General features: G+C 39.4%; 1 protein-coding gene across 1 annotated transcript in view; it reads left to right on the top strand.

The window, feature by feature from the left end:
* The window catches only part of LOC122813417 (protein transport protein Sec16B-like), a 1,253,021-nt gene that overhangs the window by 798,523 nt on the left and 427,737 nt on the right, over positions 1 to 26,761 (top strand). Inside the window, exon 15 of the mRNA XM_044085733.1 lies at positions 14,919 to 15,024. Within this exon, the coding sequence (XP_043941668.1) occupies positions 14,919 to 15,024 (106 nt within the window). The remainder of the gene's footprint in view (positions 1 to 14,918; positions 15,025 to 26,761) is intronic.

The raw sequence follows: 26,761 nt of genomic DNA, 5'->3' as shown, positions 1-26,761 counted from the left end.
ATATCTATATATATATATATATATATATATATATATATATATATATATCTGTTCAATAATACTTATTTTCCATTGGCTAAAATCTTTCGTTGTAGCACCAATAGCACATTATTTATTTATTTATTTGACATTTGTTTACCAGGGTGGTCTGACTGGGTCTACAGAACCCATTTTCATCAGTGGCCTTGGGAGAAAAGCTCCACATACAGTACAATACAAATACATTATAATCCAATACAATACAAATGGCTTTAGAAATACTGTACACAAATCAGTTGAAAGAACAGAAATACAAATGACATTAGAAATATTATACACAAATAAGTGAAAGAACATAAACTACATTAGAAGATATTACAATATATACTACACATCTAGGCAATTCTATACAGTTAAAGCATTATACACAGTAATATTCACTTTCACCATATACATAGCCTATGAGTGATAGTGTCCAAAACTAGTATGTAGATAGTGCAATGTATGCATTGACTGTTAACAGTACATGAAAAAATAGAATGCTAGTTTCAGTTAGGAAAATAATAGCCAGAAAGCAAGTGATGCAGAAAGATAGTGAGAGAGTTAAGAAGAATAGAGGCATTACAGTCTGAGCAGTAGCTTAAGGATATGGTATAGAAACAAGAGGAGTTAGGAGAGCCTTAGGATCTTGCAGACTATGAGGGAGTGAAATGTGACAGAAGATGAGGATGAAGCTAGTGTGGAAGAAGAGGAAGAGCTGAGCATTAGGCAGCCTTTGTGCAGGTGCAGAGCCATGTATTTCTAAGATGATTTTTTAAGGAGGCTTTGAAATGGGTTAGGCCAGGCATAAACCTGGTAGCTACAGGTAGTGAATTCCATAGTATAGAGACAGAGTATGAATGCAGAGAGTGACCTGGTTTTCTTTTAGGTTTTGAGATAGCTAAAAGATTTTTGTCTTCTGATCGTAGGGATCATTTTGGTGTATAAAGTGTTACTAGATTGGGTAGTGCAGGGCAGGCAGTAGGCTTGAAAATAAGGTTGTACAAGGTGGATAGCTGAATAAAGGCAAGTTGGTTGGGGAGTTCAAGCCAGTTTAGTTCTAGTAGCAGTTTACAGTGGTGTGTGTGATATTTAGAGTTGGTGGCAAACTTTGCAACTTTGTTGTAGCACTGTTCCATCTTGCTTAGGATAAAAGTTTGTAAGTTAGTTAGGATAGGATCACCGTAAAGAAGGGAGGGAAGTAAAAATGTTTTTGCAAGCATAGTTTTGGTTGCTGCAGTAAATAAATGTTTGTTTCTCTGTAAGAGTCACAGTTTTTGATAAGTTTTCTTTACATTTTGCTGTATATGGGGGTCACATTAAAGTTTATTGTCAATGATAACTCCTACAAGTTTGGTTTCCTGCACTGTTTCTATGACAGTGTTGTCATATGCAATGATGTTGAAATGATCATGACAGGGAAGGTGTTTTTGGGGTGAAAGACTACTAGTTTAGTCTTTTTTGGATTAAGAAAGAGTTGGGCATTTCTTAGCCAGGATTCGATTGCTGTAAAGGACTGTTGAGTTTTTGAGAGTAGTTCTGGTACTGACTGAGCAGTGCAGATTATGGTGGAATCATCAGCATATTGAATGAGGGTTCCAGGGTGAGAGGCAGTGTGAATGTTTTTTTGTGAAAATGTTGAAGAGTAGGGGTCTGAAGATGGAGCCTCGAGGGACTCTAGTAGGTTTATGCAGATAGGGTGAGAGTTCATTGGACCATTTCACTGCTTGTTTATGATTCTTGAGGTAGCTTTGAAACAATTTTACTGTGTTATGTGAGAAGCCTAAGTTAGACACTGTGTTCAGAAGTAAGGGGTGAGACACTGTGTCAAAGGCCTTGTTGAGATCAATCTCTGGCCTTGTTCACAGTGTCTGTAAAGGATAATAGAGATGCAGCTGTGCTGTGGCTGGGTTGGAAGCCAGGTTGGGTTTTGGTTAGAAGATTGTTTTGCAATAGGTATTGCATTACCTGCTGATGGATACCTCTCTCAAGAATTTTGGGTATGCGTGACAAGATGGATATAGAACATTAATTAGATGGTTCAAAAGAGTTGCCTCTTTTATGGATGGGGGTGATGTGAGATTGTTTCCATGTGATAGGTACTTCTGATTCAGATAAAGACCTATTTGTAAGGATACTGATTGAGAAAGCAATTGAGCTAGCAGCCAGTTTGTGGTAGTGTGGTGGAAGATTATCAGCCTTCTATGTGCCACATCTTATTACCAAAGGTTTTGGATCCAGGAAGAAAGAGGTCATCATCCCTCTCTACTCATCCCTCATTAGACCAATCATCAAATATAATGCTCCATTTGGCATGTACCTGACCAGACACCTACAACAGCTGGAGAGGCCACAAAAGTACATCACAAAAAGAATCTTAGGCCTTAAACACATGTCCTATATGGACAGACTCAAGAAACTTCTGCTGTTCTCAGTCTCTTATCGTCTACTTAGAGGTAATTTCTACTTGACTTACAAAGCCATGTCTGACACAGCCCTATTTGAAATGCTACACCTAAAGAAATCCCAATCCCCCATGCCAAATGCTCCAGAGATCACAACCTCATTACCACAATTAACAGAGCATGCTGGAGGGACAGGTTCATCTCCCATAGACTGCCCATACTCTGGAATAAGCTTCCTATTCATGTCAAGCAGAGCACCTCACTGGCCCTCTTCATGAGGAATCTTGATGAGTGGATGGGTAACAGAAAGTTAATTCCAGGGATCATAGGGATCATTCCAGTTGCACTACTGGGTATAGGCACTGTGAACTAACATCGTGTGGCATGGTGCCTGAGCAGTTTTTTTTTTTTGGCTAGGCTTGTAAAGGCTCCAGGGCCTTTAGCCCACCTATGAATCTATGAACCTATGAGGTGGACAGGGTTTTAGTTTTTATAGCAGTTTCTAAATGGTGTCAGTGGGTATGGGCTGAAATGAGAATGTGGTCCATATGACATTTTGTTGAGTACGGGGATTATTAATGACAGGTTTAGAAGTAGTTGATGGTCTGTGGTTGGTGTCTGAGTAGGTTGAAGGCTGGGGGGTCCAGCATTAGGGGTGTTAGTAGGTCTGATATTGATTTTATGAAGTGCTTGTTAATGTTTTTGGTTATCTGTGATGGAGGGGTATCAGGTGATAGGGTGTGCTCTCTGTTTGTTCCAGGGTTAAGTAGAGAAGATATGGAGTGCCAAAATGTATTGGGGTTGATTTTATGCCAGAGTTGAAGCTGGGAATAATGTGATTTCTTATCTCTGTTGATTAGTTTTGTCACTTTGTTAAGTAGTGTTTTGAAATTGACATGATTTTGTTCATTTGTGTTTAGTGTTCTGGTTATCCAGGCTAGGTCCCTTTGCTTCATCAGGTGTTTACATTTCTAAGAGAGCCATGATGCTGAGTTATTTTTGATTATTTTCAAACGAATGGGAGCTAGGGTATTAAGTTTGTGCAGGAAGGCATTATGAAAGTATAGTACAGCATCATTAAGGGGTAGTCATTTAAGGGGTGTCCAGTCTATTTCATGTAGGAGATTGTTGAATTTATGCTGAGAAAAATTTGTTGAGTTCCTAACTGATTTTATAGTGTGTACTCTTAGTTGTTGGGAATTTGTTCTAAGGGAATAAGCTGGCAGGTGATTGATCAGGGAGCTAGACAGTGTACCAGAAGGGGTAATTGGCAGGCTTGGGATACTAGGATCCAGTCTAGGGTAGATTAGCAGGTAAGATCTTTGCTGTATCCTGTTGGAGTATTTATAAGCTGAGAAAAAACATACAGATTTATGCTATTTGTGGGGGAGTTGGAAGCTATAGTTTGCCAATGTATGTTTACATCTCCTAAGATTATTGTTTCTAAGTTTATTGTTTGGGATGTCCAGGATAAAGTATTTTCCAACACTGGTATATTGTGACCTGGTGGGATATATATTACTATTATGCAAATCCTTTTTGACGTGTTGAGATTTAAAAAAATGATTAGTACCTCAGTATTAGAAATGATGGGTATATTGCTGGTGTAGTAGGGGGTGATGTTGAATGTAGAGGGATATAAAAGGGCTATCCTTCCCCTCCTTTTCTTAGATCTGTCTCTTCTGGTTATTGCAACGTTTGGCTATATTATTTCTGAGTTTTTGATATTGGAGTGCTGCCATGTTTTGGTAAGGGCTAGTATGTCAGATTTATTTTGATCAATCCAGGCATGCAGTGGGGCTATTTTATTACATATACTTCTAAGGTTCAGTGTAAGTATGTTTAAATCTTTGAGATTACTTTTGGGGTTAGGATTAGAGAATGGGTCTGGGTTAGGATGTATGTCTCCACATTTGAGAAGATAGGTAATGAGGAATGAGTACCATGGGAAGTGTTTTTATTCATAGGCAATGATGTCAAGTGTGGTTTCAAAGGAGGTAAGGAGGCCAATATATATATATATATATATATATATATATATATATATATATATATATATTTGTTTGTTTGTGTCTTTCGGCTTTTCCCGGTTAGGGGTCGCCACAGCGGAACTCCGGTCCGCTAATGACTGGCAGTAGATTTTACGTACTGGTTTGCCAGGCCTAATGCACAACCTTCAATGAAGTAACGCCCATTCACGCATGTCGCCACACAGAAGACGCTCTAACTGAGAATCGAACGGGCAACGTCTAACTGTGCAGCAACAATGCTACCACAGCACCACCACCGCAGTTATTTATATATATATATATATATATATATATATATATATATATATATATATATATATATATATATATATATATATGTGTGTGTGTGTGTGTGTGTGTGTGTGTGTGTTTGTGTGTGCATTTATATATAGTTATTTTCTTTCATTGTACACTGATGTCATTAATTTGCCTACAGTTGAGGTAAAGTGAACTGTTTTTTTTTTTTTTGTTTGTTTGTTTCCTGCGTCTTTCTTGCTTCTTCTGTTGTGAAGGGTGCTGCAGGGAGAAGCTGCTGTCCCAGTCTTGACTGGCAGTTTGGTTGCTGGAGGGGTGGCTGATATTGAGTAGTCAATAGTTTACTCTCCTCTGACTTCAGAAGCCATCTTTGAGCTTTATGACATTTGGTATCTTCTAGTCTTAGACAGGGGAGCAGAAGGTGACATCTAATGGATGTATATAGACATAGTCCTGTAGCTGATATTTTATAAACAGACAGGCACACACACACACACACACACACACACACACACACACACACACACACACACACACACACACACACACACACACACACACACACACACACACACTGGAGGGGAGCAATTTGTTAAGTTTTAGTCATAAAAGGTACTCCTATTTATCATCTGATAAGCTTTGTGATCCTGCCAGGTAGCTGTTATATGCCCACTGAAATGAGACTATAACTGCAGAATGAAGGGAGAACACTGAAATGGCAATGATTAAAGATGGTAGCCCAGTCGAAGTAGTTGGTGCTACCAGCATGACTAAGGTTTCAGAAGTAAATGCCGATATATTAACATTTGGCTGAATGACGAGGGTTGCGTGTCTAGAACCACATAATGCACCTCATAAACTGGAAGAATTCATTCTGTGCTGCAGGTTGGAAAGATAACATGTTTGCAGTTTATGGAACAGAGCAAGATGCAAACAAATACAAGATGAATCTACATGATTTTAATAACTTCACAAAATCTGAACATAAAAAGGCTGAAATGAGATTACTGAAATTAGGAAATACTGAATTTCAGCATTGAAGTTAAATAAAGAGGGGCACTTGTTAAGCATAAATATAAAATGCTGAGTTGAGAATATGTCAGAGGAAGTAGAAATGCTTTCTTCCAAGTTTGTCTCCTTTCTCTGAAGATATACAACTTTGGCATTAGAATAATTAAGGAGTGTAGGGGGTGATGCACAATAAAAACAATTTCTTCTCTGCTAACAAATTTAGTCTTTGTCTTATTCTATATTCAACTGTCACTCTTTTTTTTTAATTTTTGGCTTTGGGGCTTTGAGACAATCAGGGAAAATTCTACAGTGTATTGTTCATACTAATCCAGTTTACTAGAGGTGCCATTAGGGAATGCAGTGGATTATAAATAACTATTCAATGTATTCTATGATTTGTGGTAACTTGGGCAGTGTGTTTAAGGGCAAGATGGCCAGGGCAGCATAGTATATGCTTGCTGGATGAAACACAGATATGAAGGTCTTTACATGTTACCAACAATACAGGTACAAGTCTTCAGACATACAGACATTTATAAACATAAATCAGGTGAAAGAAAAGCCCAAGTTCACCTCTATTGAGTTAGATTTTTTTCTGCAAGAGGCTATACTGGGTGAAAACTGACAAGAGCAACAGCCATTACAGAGAAGAGCATAGTATATTGTTATTAATCTCATCAGTTTAGGTAGCTACGGAGTATATTTATGCTTGTGAATGCATTATTTGGGACAGGATGACCTAAGACTAAATCAGATAAAAGATGCATTCATCCGCAGCATCAATGTCTTTGACAGAATGGAGCTTGTTTATTTATTTATTATTTGTTTACTGGCAAACTCTGACTGGGACAGAGCCCATTTTCATTGGAGGCCCTGGGAGAAATGGTCCAGATTAATGTCTTTGGAATGTGGGAGAAAACCGGAGCACCCAGAGGAAATCCAAGCAAATGCAGGGAGCACATGCAGACTCTGCACAGAAGGCACCCCAGCCGAGAATAAAACTGGTAAACCTCTTACTGTGAGATGACAATGCTAACTGCTGTAACACTGCATCACCCAGAACTTGCCAGATGTTGCAAACTCCAATAGCATAAAGAAATAAAGCCTGATTATGACTCAGGCAACCTTGGTTTGATCAGCAGCTTGGATGTTGAAGAAGCTAACAGTGAAAGAGAGAGGTATAATGAGGTTTAGCCTGCTTGCCACCTTCTAGAGGGGGTGAATAGGGTCAGGGAGTGCATACCTAGAGTGAGAGCTCTGTGTAGCATTTCTTATGGAGATCATTGGAGATGCAGATGGCAAGGCCAATTACAGGACTGTCTTGCAGTGAGATACATGCCTCCTGCTTACACCCGTTATATGTCACCTGCTTCTCAACTCTCACCTTAAGTAGGAACAAATGGGCTATAGGGCTTTTACCTCTGAGTAATGAAGGGACCAATTAGTTAAATAGGGGAATTTGGGCAATTTATAAATGCGTATATATATATATATATATATATATATATATATATATATATATATATATATATATATATATATATAATACTGAAATATCGAATTTCAGTATTTTGAGACTTGTTTGTTTGTTTGTATCTTTCCGCTTCTCCCGGTTAGGGGTTGACACAGCAGAACACCGGTCCACTAATGATTGGCAGTTGATTTTTATGTACCGACTTGCCAGGCCTGATGCACAACCTTCAACGAAGGTACATCTATTCACACATGTCTCTACGCAGAAGACGCTCTAGCTGAGAATCGAACCGGACAGCGTCTTACTGTGAGGTGACAACACTACTATAAATACGAAAAAACAAATCACCGAAACCCCAAAACAGCAAAAGTCAAAACAGCGAACGTAAACACACTATACACCACCCAAGACATACATCGACCTCCCCACATTACAACAAACAAACAAAACACATACAATTACAATGTTACAAATAGATAAACTTACCCTATATCTAAGCGGGGGGGGCAAGCCCCCCTGCACCCCCCACACCCCCGCTACTTATATATACTAACTTCGAGGTCACACCAAACAGAAAAAGACAGTAAACTCACCACTACACACTCTACAGTCCCCTCACACACACATCACAAATGTACAAGCACCAACACTTTCAACAATTACACACTCATACTCTTACCTACATACCCTAACCCACATCTACAACGTCCGAACACACTCACATACACTCAAATCCCTACCCAAAACCCTTAAAAAAATATTCACTTACCTGAATCTCCAACCATATCCACATACCAAACTGTAAATCAGGCGCACAGTACATCCCACGTCATGTAGCACACCACCACAACTGCAAATTTGACATTTCTGGATTTGCGGTTATGGGGTTTCGCTATTTCGGAAGTTCGGCTTTATAGTCTCAAAATATTGAAATTCGATATTTCAGTATTTCAAGATTATAAAGTGAATCCATATATATATATATATATATATATATATATATATATATATACATATATATATATATATATATATATATATATATATATATATATATATATATATATATATATATATATATATATATATATATATATATATATATATGTATACACACACACACACACATACATATATATATATATATATATATATATATATATGTATATACACACACACACACACACACACACACACACACACACACACACAAACACACACACACACACACACACACATACTTCTCAGCTGCATGGACAAGATTTAAGCAACTCGTGTAACATATGCTTTTCAGGCCATTCCTCTCCAAAACAGAAGTTGGCGTGGAACAGTGATAAGGGTTATGATGTTTTGAGTATGTATGTATTTACTGTAGTCTGATGAGAAAAAAGTACTGTTTATTTATTTTGCAAAGTTTGGGAAGTAAGCCATATGAAAAGCAGGTATATTATTTGCTAGGAATTAGTTGTATCACTCTAAAAATAAATAAAATAAAATAATGCAATATGTAACTAACTAATTAAATACATAATCAAGGGGAAGTTGCGTTATGTATACAGCCTGTAAATGAGCTACATTGCTGGCTAAAGACTGTGCTTTTGCAAACGACTCAGTATGAGATCACTTTGTATTTGCAACAAATACGTGTAAGGTACATGGACACTTTCTCAATACTGGGGCAAAAATGGTAACAATAAAAGTCAATAGAAATATGCAGGCCTATGAACTGTGACATGTGAACAGTTAAAGCAGCAGCAGAGAAACTCAGCCCATGTAATTGTTCACACAATATGTAAGGTAAAGCTTTGCAAACAATAACAGTAAAAGAGATGATGCATGTTCCAGGATATGTGACAGAAATGGCCAGGAGAGTACAGTTGTGTAATATCCTGCCAAGAATATAACGGCTGGCCAGCTTCCAAAGCATAAAGGCACCTTCCAACCACCCAAACTGTTAGCCAACTCGAGCAGAGCTAAAGAAAAAGATTGGATTGGGTGACAAGTCCTTCAGAGTTTTCATACCAACTTAAAGAGGGACGCCTGAACCCTGGAAAAGTCATTGCTAGGAAAATAAACATAAAGGTTCTCACCCTGGCAGGAAACCTCCTTTTGACAGGCAAAACCTCCGTATTGACAGGCATTCCAGTCTGGCTAAACAGTGAGGTATGCCCTGTTCCTTATTCAAGACTGACAAGAGTGGTTCTCCCTTGCCCACCGGGAGCACTTCAATAGTTGCAAAGGGTGTGTCTAACCCTTGTTCTATGGTGGCTGTAGAGACTACACCAGAGGAAGCAAAGGAAAAAGATGAATGGTCTGAGAAACCAGAAATGGCCACAGCAGAGTCGGCCAGCTCTAGCTGAGACACCTTAGTAACCTGCTGAAGTGGGAAAGGCTGCTTGGTAACTTTTTTTTTTCTTTTTGTGGCTGGAAGAAGGAAGAATTGAGGAACCAATAGGTTGCTCCATGTTAAAGCAGAAAAAAATGTCTGATTCCTGGGGAAGCCTGGATGCAGTAGTTGGAGAAACAGGTAAGTATTAAACATTTAAAAATTTCCACAAAAGAAAGCACTTTAACACTTATCCTAGTTTCCAAAAATAAAATAATAGAACTTTTACCAAGGAAAATAGTTTTCAATTAGTTTTAACAACTTTTTTTCTACAAATGTAAGAAGTAATGCTCCTGTTTAAAAGTTTGCAAAACTCATGTGCCAGTCAATAAAAACACTTTCCCAGCATAAAATTATTAATTTGACTTTCTGTCATAAAATTAAGAATTGGAAGTTTTTTCATGAAAGGAGCCTATATGTCCAGATATGGAACAGCATTAGCCAACAATTAGTGCTCGAAAGTCTTTAAGAGGAATACTCTTCAGAGCAGGAAAACTCTGAAAGGCTTGGCACCCAAACCACTCTTTTTCTGCTTGAGTTGGTTAATGGTATGTGCATGGGGAAGATGCCATTAAACTTATAAGGCGATTACATTTGTGATCAATATGATGAACATAAAATAGATAGCAGTTTCCTGCAGGAGAGTAAGAATGTACGAAATGCTAGATGTTTGCACATTTTGCAAAAGTGCAGATCTGTTATGCAAAATAGAAGGTTAGCAGATACTTTGAAATATTCAACTAGTGGACAGAAAACAGAGCAGAGTGTCTATATGATAACAAAAGAGTACCAAGGAAGGCAGCAGATGATGTTTTTGCAACAGAATGTATTGACTATAAGAAATGTTGGATCTAGATTAAGCTGAACACTGGAGAACAAGTTATCAGTATTACTCTGGCTGATTTTCATATTTTTTCCCCACAGATGCCATTACTAAAAATATGCATCATTTTACATTTTATAGACATGAAACACTAGATGTGAAGGGTTATTGCAGCATGCATTACTAGTTCAAGTATAGAAAACATATCCTAAAGTTTCACATAGTGGTACAAATGCTCCACCTGTACTTTGACTTAAGGCATATTTACAGCTCTTGTAATATTGCCAGTTAAGGAATTCAAAGGTGCACAGAGTAGTATGCTAGAAGAATTTCGGGATGCATTTCAAGGTAATGTGCAGTTTCCATGTAAAGGTAGCATACATGTTGATCTTAAGGTTGCATCTGTCTGTCACCTTGAAGAATTCCATAGGTACATTGCAGGTACTTAGAAGAGCACTCTTGGCTAACATCAAAAACTGAAACAATACAAGAACTCTAATCATACCCTGACTTAGGAATGGGATCTATTACTGTTATGGTATTGGATTGGCAACCCAGAAGACTTGGGGAACTTAAATTCGTTATTATTGTACAATGATTTAAAGAAAGAATTAGACAGTATAGAACTTAAAGACATTATTGTAAAGAAAAAAAGCCCTCCAGTCCAGATAGAAAGTTTTTCGTTCTGAATCACTGAGTGGGTCACTGGCTTGTCTAACTGGTGAATGTGTTTAGTGGATGTGGGAAAACACAGAAGAGATAACATTAGGATATAATTAAATCCTAGACACTCCAACACAGCTATCAAGAGGCCATATTATGCTTTACTTGTGTTTGATGATGTCACATCTAAACTAGCTTGTGCAAAGTTCTTCTATGTACAAGATAATTGCCCTGTTTAGTGAGTCATAAAGTCAGTCAATAAAGCAATTACGTTTAATACAGTCAGTGACAATATTTGGGAGATAATTCTTATCTTTGCTGTTTGATGTTAGCACAAGGAGCATTTTAAAGGAAAATAGAATAGACTTATGAAGGATTTGTGAGGTATTTTAGACATTGCTTACAACATATTAATGTACGATCACGACACATTAAGATGTGATGCAACCCTCTGTGTATGCTGAACAGAAGTCAAGAGAGACATAAATCTGGAGTTCAAGGAAACTGTCACTGTGCTAAAGAATTCCTTTAAGGTGGGTGTGTTCTTATGGTGCTGAAGGAATAAAGCCAGATCCCAAGAAATACCCATTACAGACCTGAAGGCACAGAAGAATAAAGACAAACTGGAGACTGTTCTTAGCATGGTCATTTACTTAGCTATATTTGTACCTGGTTTGCACAATTCAGTGCACCACTGAGAGAGTTGTTAAAGCAGGCAAATGATGCATGTAACCATGTTTATGATTCAGGGTTCCAACAAATCAAAGATCGGATTACTATGGAACCAGCTATAACTCTTGTATGCTGCTGTCATTGATTAACTACATTTGCAGCATGATACATCGCCTAATGGTCTAGGTTCAGTTTTTCAATAAGGTAAGCCAGAAGCCTATGCTTCAGGTTTACTAATCACCACTGAGAAGCATTATATGCAGAAACAAAGGGCTTTTTATAGTCTTTGGTTGTAAACATTTTCATCAAGTAATATGTGGTAGACATTCTTCTTACAGTTGTATTGCTATGGTAAAGTACATACCTTTCATTTTTAGCTTGCAGATGGAATACAGTGCAGTTTTTAATCACACAGTCTGCATTCATTCTTTCATAGGTTCATAGGTTCATACTAGGCTATCTGCCCTAGGGCATTTATAAGCCTAGCCAGAGTGTGTATGGCTTTCGCCACCCATTTTAAATTAATTTTGCTATGCCCTTTTCCGAGGTTAGTATACTGTGCCTCTGTCTAACAGTGACACAGAAGTGATACCCGGGGTAAACCTACGATCTCCCATCCACTCATCAAGATTCCTCTTGAAGAGAGTCAATGAGGGACTCTGCCTAACCTGGACTGGGATTTTATTCCAGAGTGAAGGGAGTCTCTGGGTTATGAATCTGTCTCTCCAGCATGTCTTATTTATTTCAATGCTGAGGTTCAAGTCCTTCGAGCACGTAGCTCGATGGGATTTGGATTTTCTGAGGTGCAGCATGTCCATTAATTCCGGGTTGGACATGGCTTTATACGTCAGGCACAGATCACCTCTGAGCAGGTGGTATGCCACTGAGTAGAGCTGACGTTTCTTTAACCGGGCAGCATACGGCATCTGTTTGAGCCCCTTGATCCTCTTGGTGAGGTACTTTTGGGGTCTTTCCAGTTGCTGCAGGTGTCTGGTAAGGTACATCCCAAAAGGGGCATTGTACTCAATTATGGGCCTGATGAGGGATGAGTAAAGAGGCACGATGACCTCCCCTGATCTAGATGTGAATCCCTTCATGATTAGGTGGGCTATATAAAATGTTTTTCTAACCACTTTGGCCACGTGGTTGTCAAATGAGAGATTGCTATCAACTTGGGTCCCCAGGTTCCTAATTACTTCTTCTGTACTTAATGGATTACCACCTATGTGGTAATTTGTGGGCACTTTGTTTTTGCCAAAGGGGATGACTATACACTTTTTGGCATTTAGCTTGAGGCCATGGCTCTGGCACCAGTTGTCCGTTTCTATGAGGCCCTTTTGGAGGATGCTTGTGTCGGCTGGAGAGTCTATTATGGCGCCCAGTTTGCAGTCATCTGCGAACTTGGTCAGCCACAGTCCTTCCATGTTGGCCTGTACCTCCGAGAAATATATACCGAACAAGAGAGGTCCCAGGACTGAGCCTTGTGGGACGCCACTTGTAACTGGTTTGGAGTCTGACATGGCTCCAGCTATTCTAACCAAGTGGGTTCTGTCCTTGAGCCAGTTTGCAACCCATCTAGTGACATAGGGGTTTATATTTAAGCTGGTGAGCTTATCTATAATGCCCGAGTGGGGTATTGTATCGAAGGCTTTTGCGAGGTCCAGGTAGGCTGTGTGGACCACCTTCCCCTTGTCAATGGCCTTGGTGACTGTTTCAAAGAAATCAACCAGGTTTAAGAGGCAGGATCTGCCCTTAACAAAGCCGAACTGGGTAGGATCCAGTGTCTGTAGGTCCCCAATATCTTTATTTATAAGGTCCATGATGATCCTTTCCATAGCTTTGCAGACCAAGCTAGTGAGACTTATGGGGCGATAGTTTCCAGGATCCGTTGAGGCACCACCTTTCTGGAGAGGGACCACTGTTGCTGTACGCCACTCTTTGGGTACATATCCTGTAGTAAGGCTGAGATTGAACAGTAATTTTAGGTTTGGGTTTAGCTCTTCTTGGAGTTCATGTAGGACGCAGCCCGGGACACCGTCTGGTCCCATTGATGCTGTGTTTCTTGCTTTGGAGAGGGCAGCTCTTACCTGAGCATCTGAGATGTCAGGGGGGCAGCACTCTGCTGGGATAGATATTAGCCCTTTGGTGGGAGAGAAGTTTGCGCTGAACCTGTCAGCTAAGATGTTGGCAATGTCTGTGGGTTCGGTGTATTTTTTGTCATTTTGGACTAATTCTGAGCATATCTGGGAATTCCCACCCAGGTTTCTAACATAACTAAAGAAAGCCTTGTGATTATCCTTAGTGTCCTGTGCAATTTTTCTCTCGAAGCTGGCCTTAGACGATTTTATGAGTGCCCGTAGTTTTTTGCTAATACTGATCAGAGATGCCTTCCCTTTTTGGGATTTTGCTCTATCATGTAGTAGCTTTCTCCTTCTATTGTATAGTTTGTTTATGGCTGGGGTCCACCAGACAGGACGTCTGCCTTTGGAGGATTGGGTCTTGGTTTTATTTGGGATTGCATGATCCATGCATTCCTGAAGGTGTTCATAGAATACGTTTATAAAGGATTTTGCGGTCTGGGCCTTATTATCCACAGGCCCGGGGGCTTTGAAGGATTCCACCTCGGTTTTGAGGAGTGTGAAATTTGCTTTAGAGAAGTTTTTCACTGTGGTTTTCTGGGCATGGGGTGGGGTCGGGATGTGAATATCCAGTGAGATTAGTTTATGGTCTGATCTTACCAGTGAGGGATACACTTCTGGTCTGGAGCATAGAGTCCCCATGTTGGTGATGATCAGGTCCAGTATGTTTTCCCCTCTTGTGGGAGTGGCAACAAGTTGTTCCATAGCATTTGAGTTTATAAATTCTAGGAACCTTTGGGCTAGGGTGTTGGAGCTAGAGTAATGCTCCCAGTCTATGGTTTCATTCTACTCATCTTGGTAAGTCAGTTATTTTGCCTTTCTTTTGTGATTTTGTAATGAGTTGTCTGCCCCTCCCCGAGTTCTTCTCACCTTTATTCTGAAAATAATAGACATTTTTCTTTCCCTGGTTCTTAGTGGATTATAAAGAGTCATGGAACCGGTTGAAGGAACACAAGCTGTATTAAACTATAAGGAGTTTAGTCAGTAGCATGAAAAAAATATAAACATGTGACTGATTTTATAACGTATTTTTTTTTCTGCAGACTCCCATTTTACAGGTTTGCTTTGCATGGAATGATTCAGAGGACTGAAATCTTGGAATATTGCTGGTCTCTGGCCAGGTCTGGCTCGTGCATCCCTACCTTTCAGGTATCCTTGTAGACTTACTTGGGCATAGTAATTTATTTGAGTTACTGCCAGTTTAGATGTTCTGTATGTTTAACTGTGCTGTAGAGGCAAATGCAGAATAAACCAGCATTAATATGGATTTAATTTACATTATATTAAATGTTATTGGAGCCAGACTAGAAATACTCAGACTCTATGGTCTAAATATTTTGGTCTGGCGAGGTTATAATATATAATGCTTCTGTCTTGCTACAGCCAATGATTTTGAAAGGATCTGGACAAGGTAAAAGTGAGATATATAAAACTTCATTTTTCAGGAGTTTTTAATTTACTGCTTGTTTGATAGCTTTACTCATGGTCCTTTTCTCTGTCCCCCTTCATGTAGCTTCATATGGAGCTGGTATTTATGCATAGTGTACCTGTGAGGAAGGGTACTGCAAGCTGTTTATCATTACCATCACTAGATTTTCCACCTAAAGTCCCTGAACCTGCTTAGTCCTGGTGTCACTAGTTGAGTATGAACCTTATCATTTGATGTTTTCCTTCACTATCCTTCTCAACATAATGCAAGCTTTGCACCACCCAAGTAATTCCTCAGTTGTTACCTTTGGTGTTGTTGCTCTTCCCTACATAATGTTAAAGACCTAGATGGTTGCCTCTGTTTCCAAGGTAGCATGGTCAGTCATTCTTCCCTACCCGTGCCATTGTTTCTTTCCCTTTCTCTCTTACTCCTGCAAAGAATAGGTAAGACACTAGCATTTTGGCCTTAAATGCCAATTGGCTGCTCATGGGCAAAGAAAAGTTTATGTATTATTTGGTTAGCTCTGTACTGGAATAAGTACAATTCACATTGCTTTCTGGTTTGATATGGCCGGGCAGTTAATTTTACAGAAGAAGTAGCTGATCAATAATAGGAATCCTTACTTTTGAAGGATGGGCAAAATATGGACATATGATAAAGTCTGATGAAAGAAAAGGTAATTTGTATGCCTATCTACTCAGCACTCACTTGAAGCACAATTGCTTGCATTACTGGTGTTCCAGCCGAGCCGTTTGTAATGACATTTTCTTATGCATATTTAATTGCTTCATAGAGAAGCAATATACTTTATTTTATTTATTTATTTTATTTTACATTTGTTGACCGGGCTAGTCCAACTGGATACATGTCCATTTTCAGTGGAGGCCCGAGGAGAAAAGCTCCACTATCTAATGCATAATAACAAAAATACATTCAAAGTACATAGGTAATTTAAGACACAACTAAAACAGGCATTTAAAATTACATAGGGAATTAAGACACAAGTAAAACAGGCATATAGGCTTTCCTTTCAGTAAGTTCAAAAAGGTGAATACAGAGACTATCTAATTTCTACAGTACAGGTCAAAGTACATAGGTAATTTGAGATTCAACTAAAACAGGCATTCATAATTACATAGGGAATTTAAGACGCAACTAAAACAGGCATTTAGGCTATCTTTTCAGTAAGTTCAAAAGGTGAAAACAGAGACTATCAAATTTCTTCAGTACAGGTATATAAAATGTGAGACAGAAATAATTAAGTAGTTTAAAAGCAAAAGATAGAGTTACTAGAAATTTTTAGTTTGAAGTTGAGAGAGTCAATTTCCTAGGTCTTTAATTCTTTAATACTTGAAATATGCTGCATTTTACTTTCTCTGTGCTGACAGCCTCCAAGAGAAAGAGCAAATAAATGTTTTAATAGTTGTCACTGAATTCATACCTCTCAACTGTGCAGATTTTCGCAGAATGTCGAGATTTTTGCCTCATATTTTTGGTCTGTTTTTCTTGCAAATTATTGACAAATAATTAATGATTGAAAACAGAAAATAATGACATTCACTTGAACTTCAGACTTCATACACTTCAGAAAATTCATGCTAATGCAAAGCTTATTATTCTATCAACTTTCTAAGTTTGTAACAGAAATATTTAAAAATTGTCCCTATTTTGGGGCCTTTGTCCCCCATTATTTATGGCTTTGTCCAGATTTCTTGATCTAAGAGGTTGAGAGGTATGTCACTGATCATTCTTTGGGGTACAGGGACATTGGAGGGACAGTAATAAAGTATAGGTTTGGGAGGACAAAGCCTCTAATCTGGAGATTTTGGGTGCTTTTCCCTCTAGAAAAATACGTTCAACGTTTTTTGTATTGTGATTCATTTACTGGTAACTGAACTACATCAAATGCCTGTGGTTTGAGTGTTTGTGTGCTTCAGCTGTCAGTAATGAGCAATGATGAGTATTTGTGAAATGAGCTCCATTCAGAGAAAAAGTTGTGGATCTGTTCAAGACTCTGGTGCAATTCCCCTTTTCCCTATTCCCATTCGTACAGGTATTATAAGCCCCAGAGTTTGGTCCCAAAGAGTCAAAATATATCAACCAACATAACAGTTCTAATTTTTTACCACATTGTATAGTTTTTGCCCCTATTGTATTCTGACCTTGTGCCTGCTGATCATCAAGCCTATTCCAAGCAGACATGTCCATTCATTCACTTACCAGGGGATTTTCATAGATTCATAGATTTTTACTAGGCCATTGACCCCGTGGGAAGGTGCAGGGGCTGTCTAAGCCTAGTCAAGTTTTCTCGAAAGAATAATGATGTCCTGTATCAAAATAGGACTCATTGTGGGTCAAGCATTTATAAGCAACCTCTGTCCAAAGGGATATGGGTGCTAGAACCTGTGTAAAGTTCCTATTCCCTATCTACTAGTCGAGGTTGCACTTAAATTGGCTAATAGATGAACTCAGCTTAACATGGATGGGAAGTCTGCTGCATAGAAAGGGCATTCTCTGGGAAATATATTTGTCTCTCTAGTATGTTCTATTTAAATCACAGACAAAATTCAGGCCCCTAGACCTTGTATTTCTGGTACTGTCTGACTTATGAACATGCATGAGGATCCTAAGTGTAGGGTTTGCAGATGCCTTGTAAGTCAGGCATAGATCACCCCTCTGCAATCTATATGGGATTGAGTAGAGGGAAAGGGCTTTAAGGTGCTCTGCCTAAGGCAGGTTTGTTATGCCTTCTAGTCTTTTCGTAAGGAACCTCTGAGGTTGCTCTAGTTGTTGCGTATGTCTGGTCAGGTACATACTGAAGGGAGCATTGTAATCTATGATTGGTCTGATAAGGGTAGAGTACAGTGGGATAATGACTTCTTTGGACCTATATGACATGCCCTTACTTACAAGTTGCACAGCATAAAAGGATTTCTTCAACAGTCTGGTCAGACTGTGTTCAAAAGTAAGGCTACTGTCTATGTGCATACCCAGATCTCTGACCATTGGGTCAAGTCTTAGGGGTGTATTATCCCCATGGTAATTAGCAGGGATGGTTGACTTCCCAAAGGGTATAATTATTTCATTTCTTAGCATTGCGTTTAAGACCATGGCTTTCTTACCCAGAATCAGGACAAAAATAGTCCAGGGAGGGCCACCATCCAGACAGCTAAGAGGGTGCTATGGTGACGCTGTCTTTGACACCACTTCCATAGGCTTATGTTATGAAGTTGTGTATCTCTCATCAGATTTTACCTATCTGACCTACTTATTAGCCTGGGCTCAGTAAGAGACCTATTCCTCTAATCTGGCTGTGACCAAGGGTGCTTAACCTGATCATTTTGGTTGCTTTGGCTTAACCCATGTGACCTGAAAAACATCTATCCATCAATCTTATGTGACATGCACTCCCTCCAATCAGTTGCCTGTACCATTCCCAAAACAGGCTATGGAGGTGTTTTCTTTACCTTAACCCACTCTAACCCCTTCACTGGTGGTGTCATAGGCATTGAGTCACTGTGGAATTGAGGACCCACTCCCTGATGTGGGCATGCTTCCACATGCATGACCTGTGAGAGCTGTCATCACTGGATTGGGATTTCAAGCCTACTTCCCCCAGTCTGTGGCTTTCTGCAAGCCTTTGTTTACATTGGAGCACAGACCAACCAGGAAGCTGCCCTCCCACTACCCCCAAATGGGTGAGCGGATCCTGCCAATCACTCCCATTCCCCACCCCTCCACCTGGGATCTTCCAAGCACCAGAACTGCTACTCAAACTCTAGCTGTCTGGGTTGCAGTCAGGGCCTCAGCCCTATATGCCACAGAGGTGGGTAAATAACTTGCTACTTTACTCTGATCTTAGTTCTCCGCTTTGTCTACTAGTCTTGTTTTTTCCTTTGACTAATATGCTTTCTTAGTAACTCCTCTACTTCAACATACTGTAGAGCCACTCTGTAATTTTCTCCATTTCTCTTTTCTTCAGCAAATCACTTCAGATCTGATTAGAAGCGATTCATCTCTAGTAACCTCTAAGAGTAGTACCACAAACATTAGAATCCCTCAACAGAACCTAGAATGCCTGGAAACGTCTGCATTACCATCATATATATCACAAATCTAACACTCTCCAGTTGCCATTTCTTGCCCTTTGAAGTTGGTTACAGAAAAACCACCCCAGGCTGCCTTTCTGCCTTTTAGGTGAGTCTCTCCAAAAACAGGTTGGTACTGCACACGACTACAAGCTGTTTTCTTCTCTTCTCCCTTTTCTATTTTTCTTTAATCTGGATTTTAAGCCACAAGAATTAAAAATCATGTAACTTTCCTGTCAGAAAGTCCTTTTGTTGACTATCTGCTCCAGGGGAAACCATACTCATATATTTGCTACATGTAAACCTATCTTTACTTGTGCTATTCCTCCATCCAGTAAACACATTCACTGTTTTGTCAAGGGGAACTCACAATATGTCCTGTTTTATGTTTTATGCTGAATTTAAAAAGGCAACTCAACAGAGCATCATCAAAATCTGTCACTGCATTTACTGTCCCAGGTTTTATCTGCCACTCCATCAAAAAGAAAATTCAATGAACCATTTGGTTCCTCTCCTGATGGTATAGCAGAACAGCATCCTACTATTGAAAAAGGATCGGAAGCTACTACCTTTCCAAACATTAAAAAGTTTAAATGTTTTCTTTCCAGAAAAGTTTGTCCTTACTGTTTCTCCTGCTATGACTGTAATATTTGAGCATCATTTTTCATCAGTTCTGAGATACCAGTACCTCTGGAACTATTCCCATCATTGTTAACAGCCATTCTCCAGTCCTTTCTTTGATGTTTCCAAGCATGTGACAGACTTTCTTTTAAAAGAAGGTTGCTTCAGCTGCAGAATGTTTGGTTGTTAGTTTCCATTTGATCTTCACACAGCTCTACTCACAACCAAAACAGCTGTACATGTCAGACTCAGAGTTTCTACTCAAATGTCTCAGGCAAGGCTGTTCAGAAGGCTAAGCATTGAATCTTATCTAGAATCTCCAGTCAAAAACCTTGCTGAGTAAGAATATGTCAGATGTTCTCCATCACCCCCCACCCAAATTTGGGGAATATTTGTAGTTATTGCATTAGAAGAGAGGTTGGTAACTGATCATATTCCTTTGGTCCAAATAAGGTTTAGAGAAGAACTGTAGATTTGCCTTGTAATCCTCTTGGTTGGTTCTGTCTTTAGTCAATAATAGTTCTTCTTTCAGCTTTTCCCGGTTAGGGGTCGCCACATCTGAACTCCAGTCTGCTAATGATTGGCAGTAGATTTTTTATGGGTGCTGAGGTGCCAGCTCGACACCCAGCCTTCAGCGAAGGAACGCCCATTCTACACGTCTTTCGATTGCCACTTGACCACGGGGAGGACATGTAGACTCCATACAGAAGGCGCTCCAGCCGAGAATCGAACAGGAGAACCTCTTGCTGTGAGGCAACAATGCTACTGCTGCACCACAGCGGCTTATGTCTTTAGTCAGTAATAGTAAATACATTAAATGATACACCAAAGTTGTATGGGAGAATACAGACATGATGCTTCCTTTCCTAAAAAAGCTAACTTGGTTTTCTGGCCCTGTTTTGAAGAAAGTTGTCTGTATTTTTGGGCAACTAATGAAACATTCAGTTTGGCAGAGATTTCCAAGTCTGATACCGTTATCTCCAATACAGTCCTGCAAAATGCACTAATTTATCAAAAACCCAGCTGTTCATCTTCTAGATAGGAAAGTCCAGAATGAGGGACAAATTTGAAAAACATGTATTTGCATTGGCTAGTTCATACATGCAGCTGCAGAACTACCTTGCAGAGGTGTAGTTGGCTCGTCTAATGCCTGGTTCCCATTCCTGATGTAGTGCCTCATCCCTTAGTTCTTCAAGTGAAGAACATAGCAAGCCAATCTATGTTGGCAAAAGTGTCATCAGTTGTGACCTCAGCTTCAGGAATATTGCCTTTTGGTTTGACGCCTTCTATGCCGATGATGACATCAATGTTTTGTAAACCTCTTTATTAAATCATTGTATTTTAAGCTATAACATGGGTATAAATACATTAACAGAAAATACCCCCACAAGAGGTGATAATATCTTGGACTTGGTATTAGCCAACATGAGTAATCACTGCAACATTCCTATAGTATCATTCTCCGTGGTAAGATCCGACCATAAAGCAGTCACTTTCGAAGTCACCATCTCCTCCAACCCACGTCTAGCTAGGATCAGACATAAAAACTTCTCCAAAGCTGATTACAGCCTCCTGAGGGATGGTATAACCAGCTTCACAGCCCCCGCCACCTCTGTAGGAATTTGCAACAATATCCAAAACTATACCAAAGCACTATACAAACATTTATATAGATGCATGGAATCAGGAATACCTGACAGGACTAAATCAACCTCCACAAGGAAGAGTAAACCTGTCTGGTGGACATCTGCAATAAGTAAACTCTATAACAAAATGAAAAAAATTGCTGTCCAAGACTAAGAAGGAGCAGGTGCCCAATTGGAAGCAATGTCTCTTTAGCCTGAACAAGTAAATAAGAGCACTAGTGAAATCTTCGAAAGCAAACTTCAAGTCCAAATTGGCTACAACTACTAGAGACAATCATAAGGCCTTCTTCACATATGTCTGCATATGTTCAGAACTGGTGGTCAAGGACAACACATATACAAATGCTGTAGATATAGCAAACTTGCTGGCTCACAGATTCACTGAAATCTTCACCCCTCTGTCCCCCCATCAGTAAATCAGGACATCTCCAGTATCTGCCCCATTCCCCTTATATCTAGGGAACAGGTCATCACTGCTCTTTCAAAGGCAAGACTACAGACTCCATGGGACCCGATAACATACCAGGCTGCATCCTACATGAACTCAAGCAGGAACTTGCAGCACCATTAGGCACCCTAAGCAACCAAAGCCTGAGTACTGGCTTAATCACAGTTGAGTGGAGGACAGCCACTGTCATCCCCTTACACAAAGGAGGAATGTCCACCAATCTGGGAAATTATAGACCCATCAGCCTAACTAACCTGATCTGCAAGGCCATGGAATGAATTATCATGGACCTCATTAACAAGGACATTGGCAACCTCCAAAGACTTGATCCTACACAGTTTGGCTTCATCAAGGGGAGGTCACATCTGCTAAATTTGGCAGACTTCTTTGAGACAGTCACCAAAGCCATGGACAAGGGGAAGACAGCGGACACTGCCTACCTTGACCTGGCCAAAGCCTTTGACACTATTCCCCACTTGGGCATAATAGATAAACTCTTTCAACTATGCATCAATCTGTATGTTACCAGATGGGTAGTAAACTAGCTCACTGATAGAACCCACCTAGTCAAAATAGGGGAAGCCACCTCAAGCAGTAGACCTGTAACAAGCGGCGTACCCCAGGGTTTGGTCTCAGGGCATCTGTTATTTGGGATATACTTTTCTGAGGTGCAGGCCAAAACCAGTGGACTATGGCTGATCTTGTCTGCAGATGACTGCAAGCTGGGTGCTGTCATCGATTCCCCTAGTGATGTAGACATCCTCCAAGAGGGTCTCACTCAGACAAATGACTGGTGCCAGAAACATGGCCTCAAGCTGAACACCGAAAAATGCATCATCATCCCCTTTGGGGAAAGTGACGTCCCCACAAATTATCACATTAATAACAATTCCTAAGCACACAATCAGTTGTGAGGGATTTGAGCATACACATTGATAGCAACCTGACTTTTGACCACAATGTTGCTTCTGTTGTATGGAAAGCCTTCTACATGGCCTACCTTATAAGTAAGGGTATCTCATTCAGGGACAAGGAGGTCATAACATCCCTGTATTCTTCCCTTATAAGGCCCATTATTGAGTACAACACCCCTTTTGGTATGTACCTTGTAAAGCACATGCAGCAGCTGGAGAAACCACAGAGGTTCCTCACCAGGAGAATCCAGGGCCTCAAACATCTACCATACACAGATTGGCTAAAAGCCCTATCCCTCTACTCAGTTTCATACAGACTCCTCAAAGGTGACCTCTGTCTGGCATACATGGCGATCACGGACCCCACCTTGATTGCACTGCTGCATATCTGCAAGTCAAGCTCCACTCGAGTAACTTGTACATGTGGCCTCAACCTGGTCTGTGACATCAACAGGATTTGTTGGTGGGACAGATATGTGCCCCAGAGACTCCCCCATCTATGGAATAGACTCCCTCTCCACGTCAAGCAGAGTACCTCTTTAACCTTTTTAAGCGCAACCTGGAAAACTGGATGGGAAACAGAAAATACATCCCTGGGATTCCACCCATGTCCCTGCTGGACAGGGGCATCAGGTGCTGACTTGTCTAAACATGGGCTAAACTCTTAGCTAGGCTTATAAGGGCCTCAGGGCCAATAGCCTGGTAACCTCCTATGATCCTATGAATAACAGGTCCTATTGTTGTCCTCATGCAGTATCCATATATGATTTCTTTTTAGCAATTTAAAGTCGCTGCAGTATCACATAATTTGCTCACTTTTTGTCTTCACTTAAACCTCACTCATCTTCCTGAACATTATTCTGCATGTATTATTTTTCCAAAAATTCCATTTATTTATATGAAATTTGTTCCTGTCTATTACCTTTGCAGATAATCATGCAGAGTAAAAAGAAGACAAAAAATTTATGCATGAACCTAAAATGAACTTTAGTAAAAAATTACATGATAATCTATATGTGAAATTTTTTAACTATGTTGTCTTCAGTATGTCACAGTATGTCACAGTGGCGGCAGGTGACTTCAATTCAAAGGGGGGCTGCAGGAGACAGCTGAATGGGTGAGGTCAAGGAGAAGGGGTGTGGTCAACTAGAAAGGGGAGGAGCTAAAACCACAAAAACTAACTAATTAAATACGCTGCCCTTGGTGGCAAACCATCATTATGAGAGTCCAGTCAAGACAAAAATAAGTGTAGAAGAATAAAAATATTTCAATGCATTGGCTGCATGACAGCTTACTTAATATCTAAATGGAAACAAAAGGTTGTGAGGCATGAAAAAATAAATTACTTTTTAAATACATTACTGGAATGCCAGTCAAAGTCAAGTATAAGAAAAACCAGAAGCACTCAACTCCTTGCACTGCAGTTCTAATTATAATTTATATTCAGCTTTATTAAAGTACCAAGTAACATGCTGAAAGTAGAAATCTCTGTGATGCCCCCACTTGTAAAAATGTTTCTTATCCAAAAAAGACCTGCTGCCTGCCAACTATCTACTTGTTTCATGGGGAAAACATGATCAAAGTAAAAAATGAAAAGCAAACAAGAAACAAGCTCAAGATACATTGCTTAAAGGATTACTGTACAGGTTATGGACCACACATGATTGGCATTCTGTTTAGTTTACGGGTAAAGTCTGTAGAGATCACTGGAAGTCTCCAACAACTGTAATGAGCTTTTTAAAATGGAATCCTGTCTTTAATACCCAAGGCTTATACATTATCTAGTCAAGTATTCTCTGCATGGCAACAACAGAAAGGCTTTCAATGTTGGCAATTCTTTAACAGTATGCTTATTAAAGCTTACTTGCATCTTACAATCTCAGACAGGCTTACCTTATGGTCATTAAAGCATTGCTACTTAAACACAGAGCAACAGGCACTTTCTGAGTAATAAGCATAAATCTGAGTAATAAGCATAAATCAACAGTACAAAAATATGACAGAAACCAGACCGTTCTGCAAAATCAAGGACAGATGAAAAGCCACTGTAGTACTTGTGTCTACCTTGGATGGGGGGACACACTGCACATTTACACTGCATAACTACTGCTTGCCTTGCTTGGACACATCCAGAGCCACTACATGGGGAGTGGGGTGCAACAAGTATGTCACAATTTGAAATGTCTCTGGCTGACTGTGATGGCCCTGACACATTTGTCATACCTCTCAACCTCAGAGCAAGAAATCTGGACAAAGCCATACACAGAAGTGGGACAAAGGCCCAAAAATAAGGACAAATTTTAAATATTGCTCTAATAAACTTAGAAAGATAATAGAATAGGTTTTGCATTAGTATGAATTTTCTGAAGGGTATAAAATCTGAAACTCAAATCGTCTGTCATTATTTTTTAACTTCAATCTTTAGTGATTTGTCACTAATTTGCCAAAAAACACAATTTTATGAAAAATGGACCAAAAATGTGATACAAAAATATAAAATAGCCACACAATACAGCTGGGAACCTGTCAAAGAAGGGACACTTTAATATTAGTACTGCTAACTTGAGCAGCTGACAAAATAAAATAATCTACATGCATTTCAAGTAATCTATAACTTTGATTATAACAGTTATTTCTTAATTGTAAACCCTCTATGTTTTCTTCCAAAATTGCTATTTTGCAGAGGGATTATTAGGGGGAAGAGCAACATTTTGAGCCAAAATCGGGGACAGTTGAGAGGTTGGCTATGCCTAATTCTATAAAGCAATTTATTTGCATGTACTTCTCAACCTGTTAATGCAGTAAATCTGAACAAGGCCAAATATATTGGGGGAACATATAAACAGTACTAAAAATTGCTCTTGTATAAATTGAGACAGTTGATAGAATAACAGTTCTTACTTTAGCATGCATTTTTCTGAAGGTTATGAAGTCTGAAACTCAGTGTATCATTATTTAGTGACTTAATTCCTAAATGATTTGCCAGAAAACTACAAATGTTATGAAGAAAAAACCAAAAATAAGAAGCAAAAATCTATTAATTTTTTGAAAATCTGGACAGTTGGGAGGTATAGTTCAGCTGGGCCTGTCTGAGTTTGCTGCCCATCCCCCCTGACAAAATCATGGTTGAATGGAGCCTCTGCAGCCATTCCAATGAACCATTACTTGGCTATTTCACTCCATTTACCATAAACACTAATGTGCATACTGTTTTACTTCTATGATGAGTTGGACTTCATTTGAAAGTTTTATTTTGTATTTTACAGCACGAACACTAAGTAATCTGCTAAACAAAGCAATGCAATCTCACAATGAAAACTTAGCATTAAAACTTATCTGCCCTTGAAACTCACATTCATTGAAACAGCATTGAAACCCACATTCAAAGAAAATACATTTTGCCAGTGGCAGATAAAGATTAATTTTGGGCTGTTTTCAAATCATAGGCCCCTTGCATATGAAACGTACATGTGCTCTTTGATACACCTTCCTCATTGTACTAAATTATATTCCTTGTACAATACAGTACAGTTGTTAGAGGGCGTTTTAAATTTGTTTTGAACATTTTTCCAGTAAGCAATGAAACAAAATGCATGCACCCATAATGGCAAAACTGTCCAGTTCAGAACATTTATCATAAAAGTCTACTCAGACTTCCACAGTCCACCATTATCAGTAAATATGCACAATTCTACAGTCCACCATTATCAGTAAATATGCACAATTCTACAGTCCATTAT

Source organism: Protopterus annectens, chromosome 10.part0, assembly GCF_019279795.1.
Source record: "Protopterus annectens isolate FY-2018-M chromosome 10.part0, PAN1.0, whole genome shotgun sequence".
Classification (NCBI taxonomy): domain Eukaryota; kingdom Metazoa; phylum Chordata; order Ceratodontiformes; family Protopteridae; genus Protopterus; species Protopterus annectens.
Note: the sequence above shows the minus strand (reverse complement) of the source record. Positions and strands in the feature narration are given on the sequence as shown.